Consider the following 24,467-nt stretch of genomic DNA (forward strand, 5'->3'; position numbering starts at 1 on the left):
AATCAATGGACACTGCTCATCGTGGCTAATGTTATTAGTGGAGTCCCTCAGGGCTCAGTGTTGGGTCCATTATTGTTTTCTGTATTCATAAATGATATTGATGATGGTATATCAAGCTTAATGTCCAAGTTTGCAGACGATACAAAGGTAGGCAGGGTTGTCAAGGACACTACTGACACTATGCTGCTGCAACAGGATCTGGAAAGGTTGAGCAGATGGGCTGAGAGGTGGCAAATGAAGTTTAACGTTGACAAATGTAAAGTACTACACATGGGAAACAGCAACCCCAGAGCAACGTATCAACTCTGTGGTACTACACTGACAGTGGTAGAGAATGAAAGGGACCTGGGGGTGGTTGTGCAGGCAGATATGAAGTTCTCTGAGCAGTGCAGACGGGCTGCAAGAGTAGCTCATGGTGTATTGTCAATGATATATAGGAATTTTTCTAGCAGGGATAAGGAGGTGATTATTCCCTTGTATAAGGCAATGGTCAGGCCACACCTAGAGTACTGTATACAGGTCTGGAGGCCTCATTTCAAGAAGGATGTAGTGCTGCTGGAACGAGTACAGAGAAGGGCAACAAGATTAGTGAATGGATCAAAGGGGTGCTCTTACGAAGAAAGGCTTAAGTTTTGCAAATTGCAGTGTCTGGAGACTAGGCACCAGCGAGGTGATCTGATAGAGGTGTATAAAGCATTGAATGGTTTGAGCATGCTCAGTGCTGATGGGATTCTTCCTCTCGCTCAGAATAATCACCTGAGAGGGCATAAATTCAAATTGAGGAAAGACAGATGTAGGATAGACGTGCGGAAATTTGCCTTTAGCCAGCGGGTGGTTGGTTGGTGGAACAGACTTCCATCCCTTGTCGTGGAAGTTGATAGCCTAAATAAGTTTAAGGCTCAGCTGGACAGGTATTTTGAACGAACAGAGGGGTGAAGTGGAAGTGGTTTTTTTTTTTTTTTCTTTTTTTGGCTGATGCTGCATAAGCTTGCTTTCTTGCATCAAATGCCTCTACTAATGCTAATGCTAATAGTAAACTCTCATTATGGCAGGTTTGAAGGGACTAGCTCCAAAGAGAACTATACACTCCTCTCCATGCACACATTGCACAGGATTGATTATGAAACCAGAAGAAAAACACACTAAAAGCAGAATAACTCTATAAACAATAGAGTTATGATGGGAGTTTACTGTGTGTGTGTGTGTGCGCGTGTGTAAAACACAAGTAGAATAAATTAATATAACATTATACAAACAGTCTAATTGGCCCACTTTGTTTGTCTGTACAGTTGTTTGTTATACTCATCATAGTCATTAGACCTATAATGTATTCCTACTCTAATTTTTGTTTTCCCATTGCTTATGGCACACCAAACTGACTGAACATTGCACTGATCACCCATGTCAACTGGATGCACTGGCTTAGATTTTGTTGTTAACTAAGAGCGTAACCTCCCCCCCCATCCCCTTCCCGTCCTTTCTGTACACATATTCCCCATATTCAAATTCTTTATCCCTTATGTCTGAGTGACACTGTTTTTGATGTCCCTATAATGTCTGCAATTGATGACCTAGCCAGTACTTCAAATTTATTTATTATGCTCCTAACATTAGTATATATGCAACTGTTTTTACTCTTGGTAACTGTAACACAGCCCATGTGTTTGCTTTTTCATTATTCATTCAAAATTCTCATTAGCTGTGAGTTAAATATGTTTTTTTGTTGAAATATTTTTATTGATGGTAAATACCATCAGACTTGAGGCATCATGGGGTGCAGTGTAGATAAAAAGTTTAGTGGATGCTATCCATATTTTGTATTCATTAAAACAAGCATTGACTATCTTAAAACAAATTTTTTTTTAATTAAATTCTGATAGAATAAAATGAGAAAAAAAAAAAACTGCTTCTGAATGTCTTTCATTATATGACTTATGAACTGTTTTTTTCTCCCACCAGCTGCAGCAAAATAATCAGCCTCCAGGGGGAGTTCAGGGAACTCGAATGGTAATTCAGCCAGTTCAACAAAACATATTGCCAGCTCCTGTTTCAGGAACAAGTACTGTAGCAGCAGTTCAACCAGCAAGTTATATCCCACTTGCTGCTGCTGCTGCTGCTGCAGCTGCAGCATCAACCAGTCAGAATTATTCTCAACACACTATGCCACCACCCGTTTCATCTCCTCATTCTCTCAGACATCATGTTAATGGGTAAGATAAGAAATTTAAATATTCTCCTTTCTGTTTATTCTAAACTATAAAATCTGTGAATATGTTGTCAGAAAATAACTTCTGTCCATGATGTCTCTATTCTGTGAATCTTAAATGCTTTGAGCTGCTTCACTAAATGCTACAGCCTGCTTTCTGAGTATCATCTTCAAATTTTCTTTTTAGAAAGAAAATTACTTTTAATTCCCAGCTTAGAAATAATTTATTAAACCCAGGATAATGCAATCCTACATTAAGTATGCTCTGGCTTTGGAATTATGATTTAGTTTTTTAGTAAGTACATAAGGAAATAGTAAATATCAAGCAAGGTCTTGCTGTAATGTTGGAATTAAAAGCACCTTAGATTACTACTTAAGCTTTGATTTTTATTTATTGTTATTTTTTTTCAAGATAATAGACACAATGATAATACTTCCATGATAATAGACATGATGCATTCTTAGAGAGGGTATCAACCAGAAGGGTTGGGGAAAATTCATATATGGCCATGGTTTAAGTTTCTAAAGGTGAGATCTCTCTCTCTCTCTCTCTCTCTCTCTCTCTCTCTCTCTCTCTCTCTCTCTAGCACCTTGCTATATATCACTGGCATTATGTAATGGGCTCTGCTTTCTACCAGTTTAACACCATCAGTGAGGATACTGATTTAGTGTAAAATGCAGAACACACTAATCAAGTTAACTTTGCATTTAGCATTGAAGGTTGTATTTAAAATGAAACTTAAGCAAGGTTTTTTATTATTATTAATTTCCAAAAACAGCAAAATATCTTACATATTGGAAATAAAAATAAGCATATGAATATTAGTAAATAACAAAAAATAAAATAAAGAAATACAGATTCTATATTGGATCTAGTACCTCTAAAAGATAATGAAAGAAACAAAAAAGAAAAAAAAGTTAATTAGAAGAGAAAATAAATCACAATTCCACTGATTATGTATAAATTTTAATATCCAAATATCCATTTCCCCCCATTTAACAGAAAACATCACTAGCAACTTCTTATGCTCTTCACAGTTGTGACACTTGATAAGCTTTTATTGTTTTATACTGGTTCTTTAATAAGAAATGTCAATATTAGAAGTGTTAAAATATTGAAAGTTATAATGAGTAAAAAATCAAATTTTAAATAGTTAGTTCTAAAGTTATGGAGTTATGAAAATGGTGGCTTAGTGCTCTTGATGAATACTATAATTCAGTGGTGTCCAACCTATGGCCCACGAATAATTTTTATACAGCCCACACATAAAGTGAACTAAAACAGCATTTTAAATTTTGTTAATTATTTCAAGAACCATGTATTCTACTCTAAAATAAGTGGAAATAAATGAATTTAAAACTGTAGTGCTCGTTGCGGTGAATATGTGAGTGTGTTGAAGTTCCGAAGCTACGTGTTGGTGTCATGAATTTTGTTTCTTTTATCTATGTTTTGTATCAAATATGCACATGCCTGACTGGAAGCCTGTGTGTGTGTGTGTGTGTGTGTGTGTGTGTGTGTGTGTGTGTGTGTGTGTGTGTGTGTGTGTGTGTGTGTGTGTGTGTGTGTGTGTGTGCGTACAAGATGCTATCAGAATGTGTCAGGATTCCAACTATGGCCCGCCTTCTGTTTGACCTTGGTGGCTGTGCAAAAGTGCGCAGCACACTTCATTTTAAATGTAACACTAATTTTTCTCAAATCATTCAGTGTGGCCTGTGAAACAAATCTAACTTTGAATATGGCCCCTGCACAGGAAAAGGTTGGGCACCACTGCCCTATATAGACCAGAGATACAGATTATAATCTGTTATCTCTGGTCTACCTATTATAAACAGCAAATGCTATACATATGGAATTAAATTTAAATATATGGAAATAAATAAAATGAAGTACTAAAAAGTAACATAAGTGAAGTAGTGATATAAGCTTTTAAATTGAATCGGTTACATCTATAAAGTAAAAGGAATAGAAGAAGAGAACTTAAATCGACTGAGTGCGATAAATCTTTGTATCCAAAGTTTCAATTTTATTTAGTTATTTATTTGTTTATTTTATTTATTTTTTTTTTTCCATATAACATTAAACAATCACTTATGAAACATTTTGCTCTTCAGAATTGTACCAATTGATAACTTCTTTTTTTATATTGGTTCTTATGTAGAAAACATCAATATTGGAAGAGTTTAAAAAATTGTTTATGTTGAAAAAGTCAAATTTAAATAGTTCTGAATTTACGAAGGACAAAAGGTTTAGGGTTTGTGAATTACTAAGAGAATTTCCCAGTTTATTTTAAATTGGTCCTCCATGACAGTATAATCACTTATTTCGAGAGGTCTTTGTTTGAATCCAGTTAGAGACTTACAGGTATCTTGAATTGGGCTGTGGTTAGTCGATCCTACCAGTAATCATTCTGTGTTTTTCTGCCCTCAGAACTTGCAATGAATGCACATATTTGTACAAACTTAATATACATAGTACAATATGGCCTTAGATACTAATGTGCTGTATAAATAAAACCATAACAGCAGCAGCAGCAACAACAATTTGAAATAGTAATGTCCATCTTGCTATTTATATTAGCATATCAGTGGAAAGTTTCTGAAAACTGGGGGAAAGGTGGTCAAGAAAAAAGAAACACTTAATTTTACATGTAATGGACTTTTTTTTTTTATTATACTTAGTTATGATATCTTTGTTGTCTTGGGAGATAAAAAAAAAAAAAAGAAACGACAGACAGACAGACAGACAGACAGACAGACAGACAGACAGAGAGAGAGAGAGAGAGAGAGAGAGAGAGCGCGCTAAGTCAAAAACAACAAATGCAAAAAATTAAGTGAGATTTAGAGAGCGATTTAGAAAAACACTGCAATAGCAAGTAACAGTGTCAGTATATTCAAAAGATATGTTATTTGCACCTGGCAGAAACACCATGTTGACACCCACCAGTAACTGAATTTAAAGAATTCTGATTCAGGAGAAATTGGTTACCACTAGAATGTGATTGCTTATCACTGTATTGACAGTGGGGGAGTATCTAAAGCTCTGCAGGAAGTAGCAGCTCTTCTACTGCCCATTTTTTTTGGACAGTGAAATCTTTCTTAACAGATACCTCTTTAAAAAAAGGACAACTCTTATTGTGGACACTGTGGTTCACTTATTGTGATTCTGGTCAGAGGTATTAGAAATTGCATGTTAAATGACCTCTCCAAAATGGACCCTCTTCAGTATGGGCAGGCACTTTAATATTTGTCCTTTTCATATTTTCAACTTCCCTGGCTCAAACACTTGGATTCTTTCAAGGATAACATTTGAAATTAAATTAAGGGCTATACTAGATGAACGCTTGAAGTGTGAGTGTCAGCTGGCGTCGTGAATGTCTCCCAAACAGCAAAGTACACATAGCGCTCCTAAAGTCAGATCATTTCAAAATAGATGGGGGTGCTTCTAATGTTTCATTGGATATCACCAGCAACTCACTTTTTTTGTTCCCAGTTTTAAGATGAATGTTGTTCAAATTGGATGTATTGCACATTTATGTATATAGTTGATTGCGAGTAGAAAGAGAAAACAACATTGGGGGTTTTATCCAGAAAATTCAAATAGGTTGAAAACAGTACAGTTTTATATTATGTTTGAAACACCAGGAAGTCTTCTGAGAAGTGGGGTTTTCTTTTGTTTTTTTTTTACAGAATGTCGATACAGGGTTTTGATGAACTAATGTTAATTAGTGAAAAAAATGCAAAATTTGATACTTACTGTGATGCGGAAATCAATATCAATGTTTATATCTATGCTTTGTGTTGTCCGACAGGCCAACTCCCAGTAATTGAAATAAGTCTTCTTTCTTTTTAAAATTATTTTATTTCTACCCAGTATTCTTATTCAGAGATTAAGGTATTTGTAAGACATGGTGTCTTACAGAATTACTTTCGGTAACATAAAGGGCAACTTCTTAGATTTGCGATGGATACAGAGGGATGCATCTAGACATCTTATAATGTATGCTGGTATCTGTTGTGTGCTCCTGTGTTTTTGCCTTTTCTAAATTATTAAATCTACAAGTATCTTGTTGAAAGGCAACCACCATTTGATGTTCTAATTGTTACTGCTTATCGGTTCTAAGAGTGTAATGGTAAATTACTGACTGATCAGTCTAACTTCAGTAGTAGGGAAAATCATGGAGGTAATGATCAAGGGTGGAATTCAGAATCATTAACATTAGTTGAGACATATGATGCAAGAAAGCAAGCTTATACAGCATCAGCCAAAAAAAAACAAAAAAAACCTTCCCATTTCACCCATCCGGTCACTCTAAATGTTTGTCTAGTTCAACCTTAAATTTATTTAAGCTATCAACAACAGATGGAAGTCTGTTCCAGCAATCAACTACCCATTGGCTAAAGGCAAACTTCTGCACATCTGTTCTGTAGCTGTTTCTTCAATTTGAATCTATGCCCTCTAAGGGTCGTAATCTGAGCAAGCATTTAGCATTAGCATTAGTAGAGGCATTTGATGCAAGAAAGCAAGCTTATGCAGCATCAGCCAAAAAAAAAAAAAAAAACCCACTTCCACTTCACCCCTCTGTTCGTTCAAAATACCTGTCCAGCTGAGCCTTAAACTTATTTAGGCTATCAACCTCCACCACAAGGGATGGAAGTCTGTTCCACCAACCAACCACCCGCTGGCTAAAGGCAAATTTCCGCATGTCTATCCTACATCTGTCTTTCCTCAATTTGAATTTATGCCCTCTCAGGTGATTTTTCTGAGCTAGAGGAAGAATCCCATCAGCATTGAGCATGCTTAAACCATTCAAGGCTTTATACACCTCTATCAGATCACCTCGCTGGTGCCTAGTCTCCAGACACTGTAATTTGCAAAACTTAAGCCTTTCTTCATAAGAGCACCCCTTTGTTCCATTCACTAATCTTGTTGCCCTTCTCTGTACTCGTTCCAGCAGCTCTACATCCTTCTTGAAATGAGGCCTCCAGACCTGTATACAGTACTCTAGGTGTGGCCTGACCAGAAGAATCCCATCAGCATTCAGCCTTCTCAAACCATTCAAGGCCATGTACACCTCAATCATATCACCTCGCAGGTGCCTAGTTTCCATTTCCTGCAACTTGCAGGACTAAAGCCTTTCTTAGTAAGAGCACCCTTTGTTCCTCTCACCAATCTTGTTGCCCTTCTTTGTACTTGTTCTAGAAACTCTACATCCTTCCTAAAATGAGGCCTCCAGACCTGTATGCAGTACTCAAGGTGTGGCCTGACCATTCCTTATACAAGGGGATGATCACCTCCTTGTCTCTGCTAGCAAAATTCCTATGTATCATTGACAAGACTCTATGACCTGCTCTGGCAGCCCATCTTCACAGCTCAGAGAACTTCATATCTGACTGCACAAATACCCCCAGTTCTTTTTCATTCTCCACTTCCCTGAGTGTAACACCACCCAGTTGGTACATTTCTTTGGGGTTACTGCTACCCAAATGCAGTATTTTGCATTTGTCAATGTTAAACTTCAGTTGCCACTTCTCAGCCCATCTGCCCAACTTTTCCAGATCTTGTTGCAGCAGAATACTGTCATTAACAGTCCTGCCAACCTTTGTATCATCTGCAGACTTGGACATTGAGCATGATATACCTTCATCGATATCATTGATAAATACACAAAACAACAATTGGCCCACACCGAACCCTGGGGGATTCCACTAATAACATTAGTCCATGAAGAGCAGTGTCCATTTATTACCACTCTCTGTCATCTCCCATTGAACGATCCCTTTATACATTGTAGCAACTTGCCCTTAATGCCATATCACTCCAATTTGTACAGCAGTCTTCCATGTTGAATGGTATCAAAAGCTTTCCTGAAATCCGGGTATGTGATATCAAAATTATTTTTTGCATCTGTACCTTTGTGACCACAAAGTATCCAATCAAATTGGCCAGACAAGACTTCCCCTTAACAAACCCATGCTATGTCTGAACTATTACTGCAGTCTTCTATAGATGATCCTGCAATGCTTTTTTAACCAGTGACTCCATTATTTTCCCTAGAATACCTTATAGACATGTTAAACTAACATGTCTATAATTATTTGTGGTTACCCTTTGACCCCCTCTTTGTAAATTAGTGGATACATTTGCAAATCTCCAGTCCATAGGGACCTCCCCTGAATCTAAGTTTGCTAACTTCCCCCACTGCCTCCTTCAGTATGTAGCTAGAAATGGAATTCTGAAGGATATGCAGCATGGTTTTGTAAAGGGAAAATCATGTTTAACAAATCTGGTTAGCTATTTTGACAGGGTCACTCATGAGCTGGATTTAAGGAATAATTTCAATGTTTTGTATTTAGATTTCAACAAAGCATTTGACTCAGTCCCAGATGAGTGGTTACTTTATAAGATGGAACAGGTTGGAATCACAGGGAAAATCCTTAGATGGATAGCATGATGGCTTCAGGCAGGAGGCAGAGGGCTGTGATAATCAGATTGGGTTAATGTAAGAAGTGGGTTTCCCAGGGAACATTATTGGACCACTGTTATTTTTGATTTTCTTAAATGACATTGACTAACGAATGGAGAGTGTGATGTCTAAATTTGCAGATGATGTAAAGATTGGTAGAGTAGTTAATGATCACTGTCAAGAAGAACTTCTTTAGAGTGACTCAGAAAGACTTGATAGATGGTCAGAAAAGTGACAGCTTTGCTTTAATCCAGCAAAGTGCAAGGTCCTACACCTGGGGAACAGTAAACCCAAAATAACTTATGCACTTGGTGGAGTTGAACTAAAGTCAGTAGTGGAAGAAAGGGACTTGGGAGTTGTGATTCGGTCAGACATGAAATTCTCTGAGCACTGTAGATAGGTTGCAAGGAAGGCCCATGGTGTCCTATCGATGATTTATCAAAACTGCTAGTAGAGATAAGGTTTGTTTGTTTGTTATTTGGTTTTTAGGAGCATTAGCAACTAAAGCCATATTGCACCGGGGATATGTGGTGGTCATTCGCTTACATTTCCGCATCCTCCATATTTGGTGGTCACGAGCTGGAACCCCGGTGTAATCAACAAGCGTGTGCTACGCACTGCTGCTCCTGCCCACCTGGCTATGGAGCTGCCTAGAGTTAAGGACATTATACAAGGCTATTGATAGACCACACTTGGAATACTGCGCTCAAGTATGGAGACTACACCTAAAAAAAAGACTTCAAGCTTCTTGAAAGGGTCCAAAGATGGGTAACTTGCGTGGTGAGATAGGCAAAAGGTGTCCATATGAGGAAAGACTGAATATGTGGGTTGCACAGCTTGCAAACTAGGCACCTTAGAGGAGACTTGATTAAGGTGTTTAAGGTTCTGAGAGGCAAAAGAAAAATGAATGAGGACGAAATTTTCAAGGTTATAAATAGTTCTAGAATTAGGATCCATGAATTCAAGTTACGGTGGTTTAGACTGGATTGCAGGAAGTTTTTATTTACTGGAATAAGTTACCCACATGGGTGCTAGATATGGCTATTACTAATACTAATTTTGATGGATACATATGCATAGATAAGTATTTTAATACTTTATATTGCTATGAACATCATGGTCAACACAAGTGCCTTTGTTCAGTATCAAGACAAGTGCTGCCTGTGGCTGCTAATTAGCTAAATTCATTGCTTTCCAGAAGTGCTCTACAGTGCAATGTTTTATCACTTGGGACAGACTGTAAATATTTTTGTTTAGTGCAAACATGTGCTCTACTACCAGAACTTAAAGTAATTATTTAGGATTTTATAATTTTTTTTTTTTTTTTTTTTTTTTTTTGATTGCTTGACATATTGCCTTCTTCTAAAAATTGTCTAAATGAATTATAAAAAAATTTTATTTATCTAAATTATCTTGTCTGAATTAGTTACATCCCTAAAAATTTAAGTAAAAATCTGCAAATCTTGCAATTTTAATGATCTTGTTTTTGAAGTCTACCACTTACTAAAGACCTATATTGGCTTGTGTTTCTTGTGTTTTTTATCACATCTTAGCACAGTGGAGCAGTTTTGAAAATTGTCTAATTATTGCTGGCTTATCTCATTTAAAATTATAATATTATTGAACTAAAACAAACAACTGTATCCAATACTTCTCTTTGTAAACAAGAGTTTTTTCATAGAACAATTGCGATTGTTTGTTTAGATATATAAAACTTAAGGCAATGTCTTGGAATCCAAGTATTTTTTATGTTTTTTTTTTTTTTTTTTTTTTTGTCTATTTAGTTGTCTTAGTTTTCAAAAATGATAAGAGAAAGAGGATGGGGAAGGATGCCAGTTGGTAAGAATATTTCTTACTACTTCCTGGTTGCAAAGTGGCCAACAGGACAACATCTCAACATAACCCACACTTACTTCACAAACATAACTGTCATTGAGGGAATACTGTTTCCAGCATAGAGTTACAAGGTATAAATGGACTTGTGTTCAGGAGCTACCTTACATTAAAGATTTACAGACATGACATGGTGGATGCAGATTACTCAAGGAATAGATTGCATGATATGCTTGCTGCTGCTGTTACAATATGTTTAGAAACTTCGTTGAACTGTCTGATGCAGTTTCACTGTCTTGTGTTAAACTGAGAGTAGCTTTTTCTACAATTGAGGGAATACTGAGTAAGTCTGTGTGCAGGATTCAGTTTATGTTACATCAAGGGGGAAGAGTGGAATTGTGACATCTTATATTAAAAGAATTCTATATAGGATAAACAGTGATTATGACTAAAACTGTGAGTGATTTAATTATCCATAATGAAACAATCATCAAAATGAAGTGCTCTAAACAAAGCAATTTATATTAATTTTACTAAATAACAGTAAACTTATTGTTATTTACTAAAAGTTGTTTTATATTAAAAGTTAAGTATGTATTATTTACTAAAAGTTAATTAATTGAAACACAAATGTATACAATGATAATAAAAAAAAACACTGTTCAAGCAACTAGTTAACAGTGAATTTCTTTTTTTTTTTTTTTTGAATTACTAAAACTGGATGCACTGATCTCCTCAAAGGGGGACACCTCTGTATAGTGGACACTTTATTCTGACCCAGTGGTGTCTGCTTTAGAGAAATTTCACTTGTATATACAGAATATATCCTATATTTCCTCTATATAATGTCTTGTATTTCCTATAATTTTCAAATTTTGATCCTAATCAGTGTAATATAACATTAATTTAGATTAACACAGTAAGGTATCTATCTACCTGTTGGGAAGGTTTATTGATATTCAGTGTGTGTGTGTGTGTGTGTGTGTGTGTGTGTGTGTGTGTGTGTTATTTCTGTATTTCCTATATTTTTGTCTTTAAACAAGAGCAGTTATGTTCATATACCTCATTATTATCAGTATTGACAGTTTTGTCTCACAGAAACTGAACAGCACTTTGCATCTCTTACATAATAACTCTTAGTTACATTGCCATTTTCAACAGCTACCAAACATATAACTGGTACTTGATATTGATAGCAGAAATGAACTATTTTAAGAAGTAGTTTATTTCTGCTGGCATCCTTTTTGCCACTGTCAGTGAAAGCTCTTTAGAATTAGTGGAATATCATATGATGCTTACCAGATCAAGTGGTTGTAATGCATTTTTAATATCAAAAACAAATATTCAAAGATTAAGAATGGGATAAAAAATTTGAAAATATTTGGGTTGGCTACTAAAACTTATGACAACAACTTACATGATTGATCCTGGAATAATGTGATATGATGAGACAAATGACAAATTTCTTTGTTCTATAAATGAAATGCTAATTTAAGCTTAAAGACAAACTAAAAGTCCTCTGTGAAACTATAATGATTTTGCCACTTATCATTTGGTGAGGTCTTGGTTTGATTCCTGTCAATGATGGAGGAATTTCTCAAGTCCTGTTCATCAAGGCTGTAGTTTGCTGATCTCAGGCAGAGGGAGTAGGATTTTCTCCTCTTGAGTTATTCTGGATTTTTTACCCTGCACAACATGCAGATTAGCCCATAAACACACACACACTTATATAAACATAATACACATTAGCATGATATTGTTCAAGAACAACAGCAGTAGAAGGCTAGAATCTTGCTTCACTTAAGTGTATCCACTTGACTCAAACAAGAAATGTTTATCTAACAACTTGCTTAATTCATTCATTTTGGGTTGCCTACAACATTATCTTCAAAAGATGTATTTCATCACATTTTAAATAATCTTTTACTCTTTTGATTTATCAAATTTCTTTTACTTTCATAGCTTTCAGATCACACTCCCTTCAGTTGTATTTCTGTTGTAATTCCTATTGAGTTCCTTTTTGGTCTCAGTTAGGGAGTTGCCTGTTAATTTTATGGTAGCTTGTTCATATCATGATATCTGTAATAGTCTTGTGTGTTTTGCATAGATTTTGTACATTACATATTATCAACATTATAATATATTTCTTTTTCATCTACATAGGAAGTAAAAAGTTGTTTCTTTTTGGGTATCTGTTAATGACTTTCTTTCTAATGTTATGAATGTAGAATGTTAACATTTTAGAAATGTTTTTCTTTAGAAAATAAAGTGATGAGTGTAAAGAATGAATACAAGTTCATGTCTGTATTGAGCAAATAAGGGAGACTCTATCAGAAACAGTGTATTTTATTAGAAAAATTTCATTGAGTGTGGTAATTGCAGTGGTTATGGAAATAACAAGTAAAAGTGAATAAACTAAGTCAGTTTCATAGGGATAATCATTTCTCTTTTTTCCAGAGAAATGCCCTCAAATATGAGTAAAATCAAAATGTGTGATCCAGTTGCTGCATGCACCTCTCTATTAAATCATTTCGTGCATAATTTTATTGGTCATACGCTTTTTGATGAATGACATTTCATTTTATTTTCTGCAGGCTTTAATACATTCTGTTAACATGTAAATTACCAAAACAGACAAAATTTGATTTGTTGTTAGAGGTACCTGTGGTTAGTATTCACACTGGAGCTGATGAATGAAGCACACATATATGCATAACCAGTTTAAAAAAAAATCCTGAAGTTCAGGTGAAGCATTCATAATGGTGTTCTTTGAAGTGCTGACCAAGTACAAGTAAATATGTCTAATTTATAAACTAAAATAAACTGGCTGTAAAATATATTAAAATCATTTAAAAACTATGCTCAAATTATAAATAAATAAACAATAAAAATAGATAAATAAAATCAAATGTGGCTTTCAACAGTTCATACTGCCTTTATACTAGAGGAAAGCTACCTTCACAATAGTATCAAGCAGTGATTCATGTGCTAGTTTCAATCTTTTATTTTCATATTCAGAAAATTCACTTTTTAAGCCAATGTTAAAAATAATAACCTAATGTATTTTACACATTAATTGTAAAATTTTTAAGAAATGAAAAATAAAAATAAAGAATTAAAAAAAAAAAATTGTAGACCATCAGCCAAGAAGAAAAAAAGTTTGTATAAAAAAAGCTCATTAAAATGAAGTATGCCATGATAAAAGTGTTATTGTTGCTTAATTTACATAAACCTGGAAGAAAGACTCTGTTAAACCGCTAAGTTTAATAGGATGTTTCAGAAATATTTGACAGGATTCTCAAGTTATAATATAATCATTAGAGGCATTAAGTTTAAAGCATTTTATTGTAATGGTATAGTTCTGAGGAATTTCCATAAGTAAAATGCTATAAACTTTAATCTCAGTATAGGTATAACAAATGGAAATTCCTCAGAACCGTAATGAAAATAATGTTCATTGTGGTGGCACCTTTGTGCCCAGCTTTTGCAGTTGAATGCTTAATCGACTAAAGCTGTCTGATGGATTTCTGCTTACATAAGATTCTTGATGATTGAAATGCTTCAGCTGTTAGTGGCTCACCTGAACATGTTTGCAATGGATTCAAAGTACATAAAGTTACTTTCAGTTTGGCTTATTGATGCAATTCAATAATTACTAAGTATGATTGTCCATGACAGTATAGTGATTTCACCACTTGTCAATTGTTTGGAGAGGCCTGAGTTTGAGTCCCCTGTGTAACTGGAGGAATTTCTAAAGTTCTCTTCAGTTGAGGCTGTAGTTAGCTGAAATTGAGTAGAGGGAGTAGACCTGGTGCCTCCATAGCCAGGTGGGCAGCAGCAGCAGTGCGTAGCACACGCTTCTTGATTAGACCGGGGTTCGAGCCCATGACCACCGCATATCCCCGGAGCAATATGGCTTTAGTTGCTAATGCTCCTAAAAACCAAATAAAATAACAGGGAATAGCCCCGTAGTTATTTCAGGTTTTTCAGCCTGCACTACATGCAAGTCGGCCCGTGAATACTTCTGCAGACACAATAAACATATACAGATATGGGTTATGCCAAGGAACTATTAATATAGTTTTAAAAAAATACTAGGCATGGCCTTTGGATCAAATGAATGATCATGCATTAGTTTATGAACATATGTTTTTGGCATTTCATTGTTATGAACTGTGAACTTGCTTTAATATGCTATTTTATTGGATGCCATGTCTTCGATGAACATAATTTTTTACATTATGTTTTTTTGAATTACCATAAGCCTTGAACTTGATAGTAATGAATTGTGGACTTATCATGATCTGATTGTTTTGTGATCCTAGTAAGGAATATGAGCCTTATATCTCTACTCACATGTTAAATGGAAATGTATGGTTATCTTTGTAGCAAGGTGTTACCATTTAATTTTAAAATTTTATGTTTTGTCAAATGATTATTCCCTAAAAGTCTCCTTGCATTTGCTGTTAATTTGAATGTAAAAAAGTCACAATTTTTAATCTTTTTCTCCATCTTTTGTCCTTGTTACTAATTCATTTTTTTTTTTATCTTAATGTCAAGCTTTTATAAATCTTATCAAGTTCTCTAATTTACATTAAAGTTATTGTAATTGTTTTTAATATCATAGTTTGTGATTAATACAATACACCAAATTAAAATGAGACTGTGTCAATAAAATAAATATAATGAATTATTTCATACCTTACAAGTTATTCACTTCAAAATAATTGCTTTGAGCTTGCACATGCTGTCTCATACATTTTCACTTCATCATCATCATCAGCCATTTTCAATCGACTGCAGGATGAAGGCCTCTAGCAACTTTCCAGTTTCTTCTGTTTTGTGCAATGGCCATCTATTTACTACCAATGAACTCGTGAATTTCATCTGTCTATCTTCGTTGTTATCTTCCAGGTTTTCTTTTAGCTCCTCTTGGGTACCATTGTATTATTTTTTAGTCCATCTGCCATCATGTCTTCGAGCTATGTGTCCTGCCCAAGACCATTTGAGTTCTTTAGTTTTGATAAGATGTCATTTACTTGTATTTGCTTCCTAATCCATGCATTTCTCTTATCCAACAGTCTGATTCCTAATATAATTTGTTCCATTCTTCACTGTGTAGTTTTCAGATTCTCTTCCATTCTTTTGGTGAGTGCCCAAGTTTCACTTCCATAAGTCATGGTGGGGAGTATACATTGGTTCGTTATTTTACGTTTCAGACAAACTGAGATATTGCTCTTCAGTATGTGATTATATTTCCTGAATACTATCCATCCAAAATTTATTCTTCTCTTGACTTCCAGCCATTTATCATTATTACAGCTAATAACTTGTCCCAGATAAGTATATGACTCCACCTTTTCAATTACTGCTCCTTCAATCATTATTTCCCTTTCTGTGGCATACTTGTTCATCATTACTTTTGTTTTAGCCATATTCATCTTTAGTCCAAAATCCTTACTAACTGTGCATAACTCATTAAGATTTTCTTCTAATTCTTTGGGATTGTGGTTTATGACCACAATATCATCTGCAAATCGTAAATGGTTTAGGTACTCTCCGTTCACATTGACTCCTTTCTGCGACCAGTCTAATCTTCTGAAAGCTTCCTCAAGGGCAGCAATAAACAGCTTCGGAGATATTGTGTCTCCTTGTCGAACTCCTTTCTCAATTTTAAATTTCCTGCTGTCTTTGTCTAGTCTAATAAAGGAGGTAGCACTCTCATATATTTTCTTCAAAATCATAATATATGCCTTGTCTTTCCAGTGTCTGAAACATTGCCTTATGCTGTATGGAGTCAAATGCCTTTTCATAATCCACAAATGCCAGGCATAATGGTGTTTTATATTCATTTGCTTTCTCCATTAGCTGTGATATTACGTGAAGGTGATCCATAGTTGAGAATCCTGTCCTAAAGCCAGCTTGCTCTTTTGGTTGATTCTCATCAAGTTTTCTTTCTAATCTGTTAGTAATGACCCTTGTGAACAACTTGTAGATGTGGGATAACAAGCTAATTGGTCTATAATTTTCAATTTCTGATTTATCTCCTTTCTTATGCAGCAAAGCTATGATTGCATTATTCCACTGCTTAGGTGTCACACCTTTTCTAATGCACTTTGTGAAGAGCCTTGCCAGTTTTTGTGTCATGTCTCTTACTCCAAATTTTAACAACTCTACAGTAACTTCATCTTTACCTGGGGCTTTCTGTTTCTTCATTTTCTTCAATGCATGTTCTACTTCATCAGGAAGGATATCGGGTATGTCATATGTGTTGCTAATTTCTGATCCATCGTCCCCACTGCTTGCATCATTTCCTCGCTCCTTATATAATTCTTTAGAGTAGTCTTCTGCTATTTGAATTATGCCTTCTCTGCTATTTATAAGTACACCATTACTATTCTTCAGTTTCGGTGTCATTTGTCTTTCTGTATCACTTGTCATGACTGCTGATTTAAAAGTTTGTTTTCCCTTAATGCTTATTCTACTTTTCTTTTGTTAGATCTTCTTACATCCTCTCTGAATCTCTTTTAATGGCTCTGCATAACTCGGTATACCTAATTTTGTCTTTGTCAGTGTTTATCTTGCTCTTCATTTGTCGTGTTCAGTTCATCACAACAAGTGTTTCTTGACTAATTTTTCTGCTTTGGATTTCTTTTTACTTATAGGTTTCTCTGGCTTTATCACTTTCAGGAAGTCGTATTCCTGTGCTGAAGCATTGTCTTGATTGATGAGGCATTATTCTCCACCCTGGCTGGCCGATCTTTGGCACTGTTATCTGTTCTGTGTGCAGACTTTTGGTATCCTGATGAAACTTTGTCCTGCTGATTCGTTTCAGGTCTTTTGCTTTTCAGGGACAAGCAGTATCTTTCTTTGTTGACAGTTGTTACACTTTCCAAGATATTGATAAAAATTATGCCATTTTGAACCTAGAATGGGCACGAGCTTTGTTAATGATTTGGAAAGTGTTTTTTCTTTTTCAAGTGATTTTGGGTGGATTTTGTCGTTTGATTTATGGGTCATAATGAAAGTGCCAATGTTTCATCAAATGTGAAGACCTCTTTAAAGCACTCAAGACCACCAGCAACAAACCTCTCCAGAAGGTCTTCACAGATCTTTTCTCGCAGTCATTATCCCTTGTCTGACCAGCTTAACTGTCCACTGAGAACGGATTTTTCTATACCCCAGTCTGCTCATAATGGTCAAAACACTTGATATTTTTGCAGTGTCCATCAATTGTTTGGTGGTTATGCACCTGTTATTTTGAATGAGCTGGTCAATAAGTTCTTTTTTACTGTTTGTGACAGATGGTCCTCCTGCCCTTGGTTTGTCCTTGATGTCAAAATCACCTTCCTGAAACTGTTAAAGCTACCTCTGGACATTACTTTGATCAACGGTCTTGTCCCTAGACTGCCAGGAGTTTACAATGGAGAGATGTGTCTGACTGATCACTCGATTTGAACAGGCACTCCATTGCACTCTGTTGCCAGGAATGGCTGTCACTTTGTCTATCCATATCTTTAGATCTAAAAACACCAGAAAAATGATATTAGGTGTGTTAGTGGGTATTTGGCAGTACATGGGTACATCATAAATTCCCTCCTTCCTTATCTATGCATGTGTGTGTGTGTGTGTGTGTGAGTAATTTTGCATCGTCAGTTTCAGTGAAGATTTTTGTCTTTTGACAAATAACTATTATATACACAGTTTCAAAATGGCATTAACTTGTCAGTTGAGCACACTAGTGAAATTATAGTTAAAGATCATGACGTATGAATTGTAGTAATCATTTATTATCATTAATTTGCTTTCAGTATGAATCATAATTTATGCTAAAAATGTAAGAACAAAACAATTTTGTTTATTTAAACTTGCTTTGTTCTCTTTGCTTTCAAAAAAGATATGCAGCATACTCAACATGGTTATTTGCATAACAGTTTTTGATCCAAGAAAAAGGTTTGTCATGTTGCTAAAATTAAAAATACGTAAATGTTTTAATATTGTGTCTATTAGATTGTTAAAACTGTATGTATCACAAACTTCAAAGTAAACTATTTCCAGCTAGCATTTTTTCCAAAAAAACCTTTCTGGTGAACTTTGTATACCACCACACCTGCTGGCATAACTTCAGAGATAGTTCAAACATCTGTTATACAAACGTATACATATTTTTCATCACCATGTTTATGCTCCATTTGAAATGGGTCTTTTTTTAAATATTGATATAAAGCTTATTGTTCTCATTGTGGTCAACTGGACTCTTTTTTTTTTTTTTTTTTTTTTTTTTTTAGCAGTTATTTATTCTTCACCTGATATTGCTTCATTTTGTAATAACTTAGTTATATGATTGCTTGCCAGGTCTGCCTTGCTATTATATTAAATATCCAGTTTTAAAACACTAACTTTTACCACTTGAGCTTCGTGGCCAACATTCTATTGCTCCAAATACATTGTTCAAAATTTGCACAATCATGAATCATTAAAATCCTATCTTCAGCCCACAAATTAATGTTTATGAAACCAAGCTTAAGTGGCCATTACAGAACTTACACTGAGTGGACAGAAATCATGGAATACCTACCTGGTAACAGGTAGCTCCACTTTTTGCCTGCATAAGGACAGTCACATGGTGAGGCATTTGAGTCCACTAGTTCATGAAAGCATTCCACAGGTATTTACATCCATGCTTGCTGCACCGCTGTCCATAATTCCATTGCGTTCCTGGGTGGAGGATCCAAAGCTTGAATGGACTTTTCCACAGCATCCCAAGGATGCTCCACAGGGTTCATGTCTGGTGAATGGGGGAGGCCATTCCATTGTGGTAAAATCTGTGGAATGCTCTTCGAACCATGTTTTAGTCACCACGGCTCTGTGGGGAGGTGCATTGTCCTGCTGGAAGAGTCCATCGCCCTGTGCATGCGCAATGACCATGAAGGGATGCAGATGGTCTGCAAGGATGGACAAGTAACCTGGACTGTTCAGAGATGCGTGTAGATGTACCAGAGGCCCCAACGTTGTGCCAGTTGAAACCAATACTTTTAACCTAATCCTTAATGTGAGAGAGAGAGAGAGAGAGAGAGAGAGAGAGAGAGAGAGAGAGAGAGAGAGAGAGAGAGAGAGAGAAGAGAGATTTTGCCTTTAAAGTTTATATGATATGCTGTCTGAATGAGTAGGTGGGACTCACGGGAAACATACATTACAGAGTTTTATTGAGACCAGGAAACATTGTTTCATTAAACTATCTCAACATTTCTGCAAGTATAATTTGACATTTGCTGTTTATATTGCTTTATTATTTCTAAAACTTGAATAAAGATCTGTAACCGTTACAAGGTAATGGATTTAATAAATATTTGTTACTGCTCTCTTGATGTCCATTATAAGCAAATTTGACTGTCTTTTAAAATAGTATATACTAGTCTTTTAATCAAACAGTCTATTACTCAACAAAAACTAAATTATTTTTCACTATTATCTTTGCTAACAAACTTTTTTCATAGCAGGACATCAGTTGAAAGTAACGAAACACGACCTCGGAAGCCGTGCAATTGTACAAAATCCCAGTGTCTTAAACTGTAAGTAAAGGTTTTATTTTAAGCTTCTAATTGTACTTTTACATGACAGGTGTAATGACATAGATTTTCTCTTCTTTTGAATGAGTTGGCTTTTTTTTTTAACCACTACAGATAAACAGAATTACCCATTCAGAAGTATTTTTGTCATTTATATGAGGTAAATGGCATTGGTTGTGATGATGAAAAGTGTTCTATATGAGAGACCTATGCTAGAAACCTTGTGTAATATGCCTAAAATAGCAAAATAAACAATATCTCCAGTCACTGATTTATCACAGTTGGTATACCTTTGTTTAATTGTTGATCAGACAAAAATTTTTTGAATTTTCAACAATTAAACAATTTAAACAAACTCCTAGTTATATGCAGTGAAACTTAAATAATTGAAATTCAAAAGGTTTCTCTCAGTAATTGAAATCCAACAAAAGGTTTCTCTCAGTAATTGAAATCCAACAAAAGGTTTCTTCTGATAATTCAAATTCTTAAATTGTCGAAAAATGTTTTTTTAATTAAGGGGAAGATATAGTTTAATAACAGTAAGGCAATTATCTAAGCAAGATTGTATTTTTGTTGGACCTTATAGCATAATCATAACTATTTTATACATACCAAGAGATAATTGCAATACAAAAAAAATATATATAAATTAATGGAACATACAAATGTTAATTTAGTGTACAGAGTGGTGGCAGTATATTTGACCTAAGTCATTTGATACTGAGATCATTAAATTCATTGATATTACTTGTTTATACCCAGCTAATCAGTGATAGAGAAATAACTACTATTAGTAGTAACAAATGATACAAGGAAGCAAGCATATACAGCATCAGCCAAAAAGAAAAAAAAGGAGGGGGGGATTATCCCTCTTCTGTACATCCCCCCCCTCGAACATTTTGTCTGATCCTTCACTAAATTTATTTAAATTTATTCAAGCTATCCACTTCCACAACACCAAATGGTAGGTTGTTCCACCAGTCAATTACTCTCTGGCTGAAAGCAAATTTCCACACATATCCTGTGACCATCCTTTTTCAATTTAAATTATGTTCCCTTATGCTCATTGTCTGAGAAAGAATAAGGATGTTATCAGCATTTAGTTTATTAAATCCATTTAAAGTGTTGAACATTTTAATCAGGTCTCCTCGCAGAAGTGTAGTTTCCAAGTGTTGCCATTTTCAGAATTGAAGTCTTTCTTGGTAAGAAAACCCTTTTTTTGTGTGTGTGTGTGTCTTTGACTAATGTTATTAGGCTCGTTCCAATATTTACATGCTAAGCACCTATTGTCTTTACCATGTCCATCTGTCTGCACATTAACAGAGGGACATCCAATGGATGGATTTTCATGAAATTTTTTTATTTGAGCTTGTTAAAAATATTTGTCAAGCCAAATCAAATTTCATTAAAATTAGACAAAAAGAAATCTAACAATTATTATTTCTTTTTTCCATACAAATTGTATGGAAAAAAGAAATTCATAGATTGAACGTAATTTTAATGGACTATTATTAATTTTAGACAGTCTGTGCATGCTTCGTGTGTATTGTTATTCAAGACTTGTGAATGTCACTTGAAAGAGATGCATATATACAGAGAAAGAAGGGACTTAAAAAAGAGTAATACAGGAGAGCAACAAATATTATACAGTTGCAATTAAACTAAATGACTAAGTTTAGAGAACATAAACCTGTAGAGATTTATTAAGTGTTCTGTAAAGACTACGTACAAGTTAGTGCGAACGCATCATATTAGTACACAGCTAAACTCTGAATTAGCAAATTTTTGCAAAGGCTGAATCGTTTAGGTTATATCTTATATTGTGAATACCTTCACAACGAGTTGCCATGATATTGCACTACTTTGAATAAGTAATGCTTCATCAAAGAAGAAGATTGTCGTTACTTATTCTTAGCTGATACCACCACCCGGATGGCACTGTTTCAGGGCTATTTGGCCTTCTTCGGTGGGTGGGTAGGTAGGTAGGTATCCTAGTGATGTAATTATGGCAAAACACGAACGATGCCACCTTTACAAAAATTTACTGATTCAGAGTTTAGTTGTGTACTAATATGATGCGTTTGCACTAACTTTTACGTAGTCTAATTCTCTCGCAGCCTGAGGCTTAAGCCCTTAGAGCATTTTATTCTTAATTCATATTATACACCATCAGGCATCTCATATTGTGGAGTTATACTTCATAACTGTTTTGCCATTATTACATCACTAGGGTACCTAGTAATGTAAATAGTGCCGGGTCTACTTCTAGATAAGTGGAGACAACTGATTCTGACTTATTAATATAATCAGGTTTATTGAGTATTACCACTGTATGTCCTTTATCTGCCCTCTGTATAATAATGTCTTTATTTTTCCAAAGTTTACGTAAAGCTGAACTGTCATGTGTATTCAATTTAGGAAGTCGCATTTCTTTTGTGTTATTCACCACTTGGTTAACTTGTTGAATAAATAAATCTTTTTGTGGAACATTACGAAACAAAAATAATCATGTGGAAAAAAATAATCCCTATTTAAGTTTCATACTCACTTATATTCGGTAATTTTCATTCCTGTGATCATGACATATGGTCGAAAAGCGTTGTTAGCTTCAGGAAGGAAAATCGTTTTTGCAAATTTTTTTGTTAATTGCGTTAAATTCATTTTTTCATTAATTGCATTAAATTGATTTTTAATTATTTGTTACTCTAATGTAAGTTTTTCGTTTTAATTGCTGGAGAGTATCATACGGAAGTATTCTATGTACTATATTGAGGTATACATTGGTCCTTGAGGTTGTCACAGACATTCTCTCAGATATGCCAGAGAAGCTGTACTTGCTACCTGGGAGTCTAAAATGCTGATGGATCTGATATTCGGGTGACACTCAAGTCAAGTGGACCCAATTTCGGTGAAGTCCGGACGGCCTGTGACAGCCAAATCCTCTGCTTGCGCCTTCACGATGGTGGGACTGTTAGAAATCCTGGGTACAACCTCCATGCACAAGTACATGGTGGGTGACCACCCAGGTGTGAATCAACGTAAGCAGGGGTCGAGGTGTGCCGCCCACACCACATGGAGGAATGCCTGCCCTCTGTGTTACCAGGCAGTACTAGGTGGTAGATGACTCTCATCAACCGGTGCAATACCACTACTTTGCTTATTGGAGGCTTGAATGGTGGAACCCATGTTTAGTATCTAGAGCTAAGTTCTGGTCAACCCTTCCCTATCTCTTCCATCATGCAGTATGATTGATGACTTTTGAGGTTATGATGAACATCGTGGCAAGATCCAATATATTTCTTACATTTCGAGGGTACAGCTCTAAAACGGTGTTCGCAGGCTGGCCGCTAGTTAGTACACCGGACCGAACCTATTGGTAACTCTCTAGGAGGCTTCCGGAGCAGCTAGTGTATAATCTTGCTACCTCTACTCTGCCAGATAGTGACGGGAGGGAGTCCGAGTAGTGTGTATGCAGGGAGCATTGTCGAGGCCACATTATGTCGAGGCTATGGGTATATTCTTACCATGTGTATGCCACATCCAAAAATTTCATTACTTCATACAGCATGTCCCACCCACTTTTTCTTACTATTGAATACACCATGAATTGTCAAACTAATAGAGCAAGCTTATCTGCGAAAAGATCTAAACCTCCCAAGCACTTCCTAATTCATTTCACAAATATACGAGATCTCAATTCTAATCTCAACGATGTCCATTTCCACTTGCAGTCTGACAAACCCCATGTACTTTTGCTGACAGAATCTCAGTTATCAGTTGATTCAACTACTGCTCATCTCAGATGCCCAAATTATTTGCTGTATGATTCCTTTCGCCTCAAAGGTGGTATTTGTGCATATGTCCTTACTGATATTTCCTGTCAGAGACTTGGCAATTTGGAATCTCCTCTCTTTTATCTTCTCTGGCTTAAAATCTCTCTACCTCATTGTGTCAAATTCATCTGTTCTCTCTACCGTTCTCCCAACTCCACTAATCACTTGGTGCTCTTTGACTTCCTCTCTTTGCAACTTGACTTTCTCCAGTCCAACTTTCCTAACAGTGAGGTAATTTTTCTTGGTGATTTTAATGTTCACAATCCAGCTGGCTTCCGTTTTCTAGTCAAACTGACCCAGCTGGTCGAGATTTATAGACTTTTGCAATTACTAATGGCCTTGCACAGATTATTCATTTATCTACAAGAATACCGGACAATCCTAATAATACAGCCAATATGCTTGATCTTTTTCTCACAAACAACTCTTCTAAGTACACAGTCGAAGTGAGAGGTCCATTAGGCACTTCAGATCAAACTTGGTGATTGTCTCTTCTCCATTGTAGCCTTTATCTCATGGCTATTTCCAACCTCGTGTTGTTTGGCATTACAAGAATGCAAAA

The 24,467-nt window shown here is 35.5% G+C and overlaps 1 protein-coding gene across 3 annotated transcripts in view; it reads left to right on the plus strand.

The window, feature by feature from the left end:
- The window catches only part of LOC150083665 (protein lin-54 homolog), a 270,775-nt gene that overhangs the window by 178,199 nt on the left and 68,109 nt on the right, over window positions 1-24,467 (plus strand). For all 3 annotated transcript variants that reach the window (XM_090378108.1, XM_090378106.1, XM_090378107.1), the window contains exons 7-8: window positions 1,960-2,210; window positions 20,004-20,075. In XM_090378108.1, the coding sequence (XP_090234234.1) occupies window positions 1,960-2,210; window positions 20,004-20,075 (323 nt within the window). The remainder of the gene's footprint in view (window positions 1-1,959; window positions 2,211-20,003; window positions 20,076-24,467) is intronic.

Source organism: Mastigoproctus giganteus, chromosome 7 (assembly GCF_048544385.1).
Source record: "Mastigoproctus giganteus isolate SK-2022 chromosome 7, ASM4854438v1, whole genome shotgun sequence".
Classification (NCBI taxonomy): Eukaryota; Metazoa; Arthropoda; class Arachnida; order Uropygi; family Thelyphonidae; genus Mastigoproctus; species Mastigoproctus giganteus.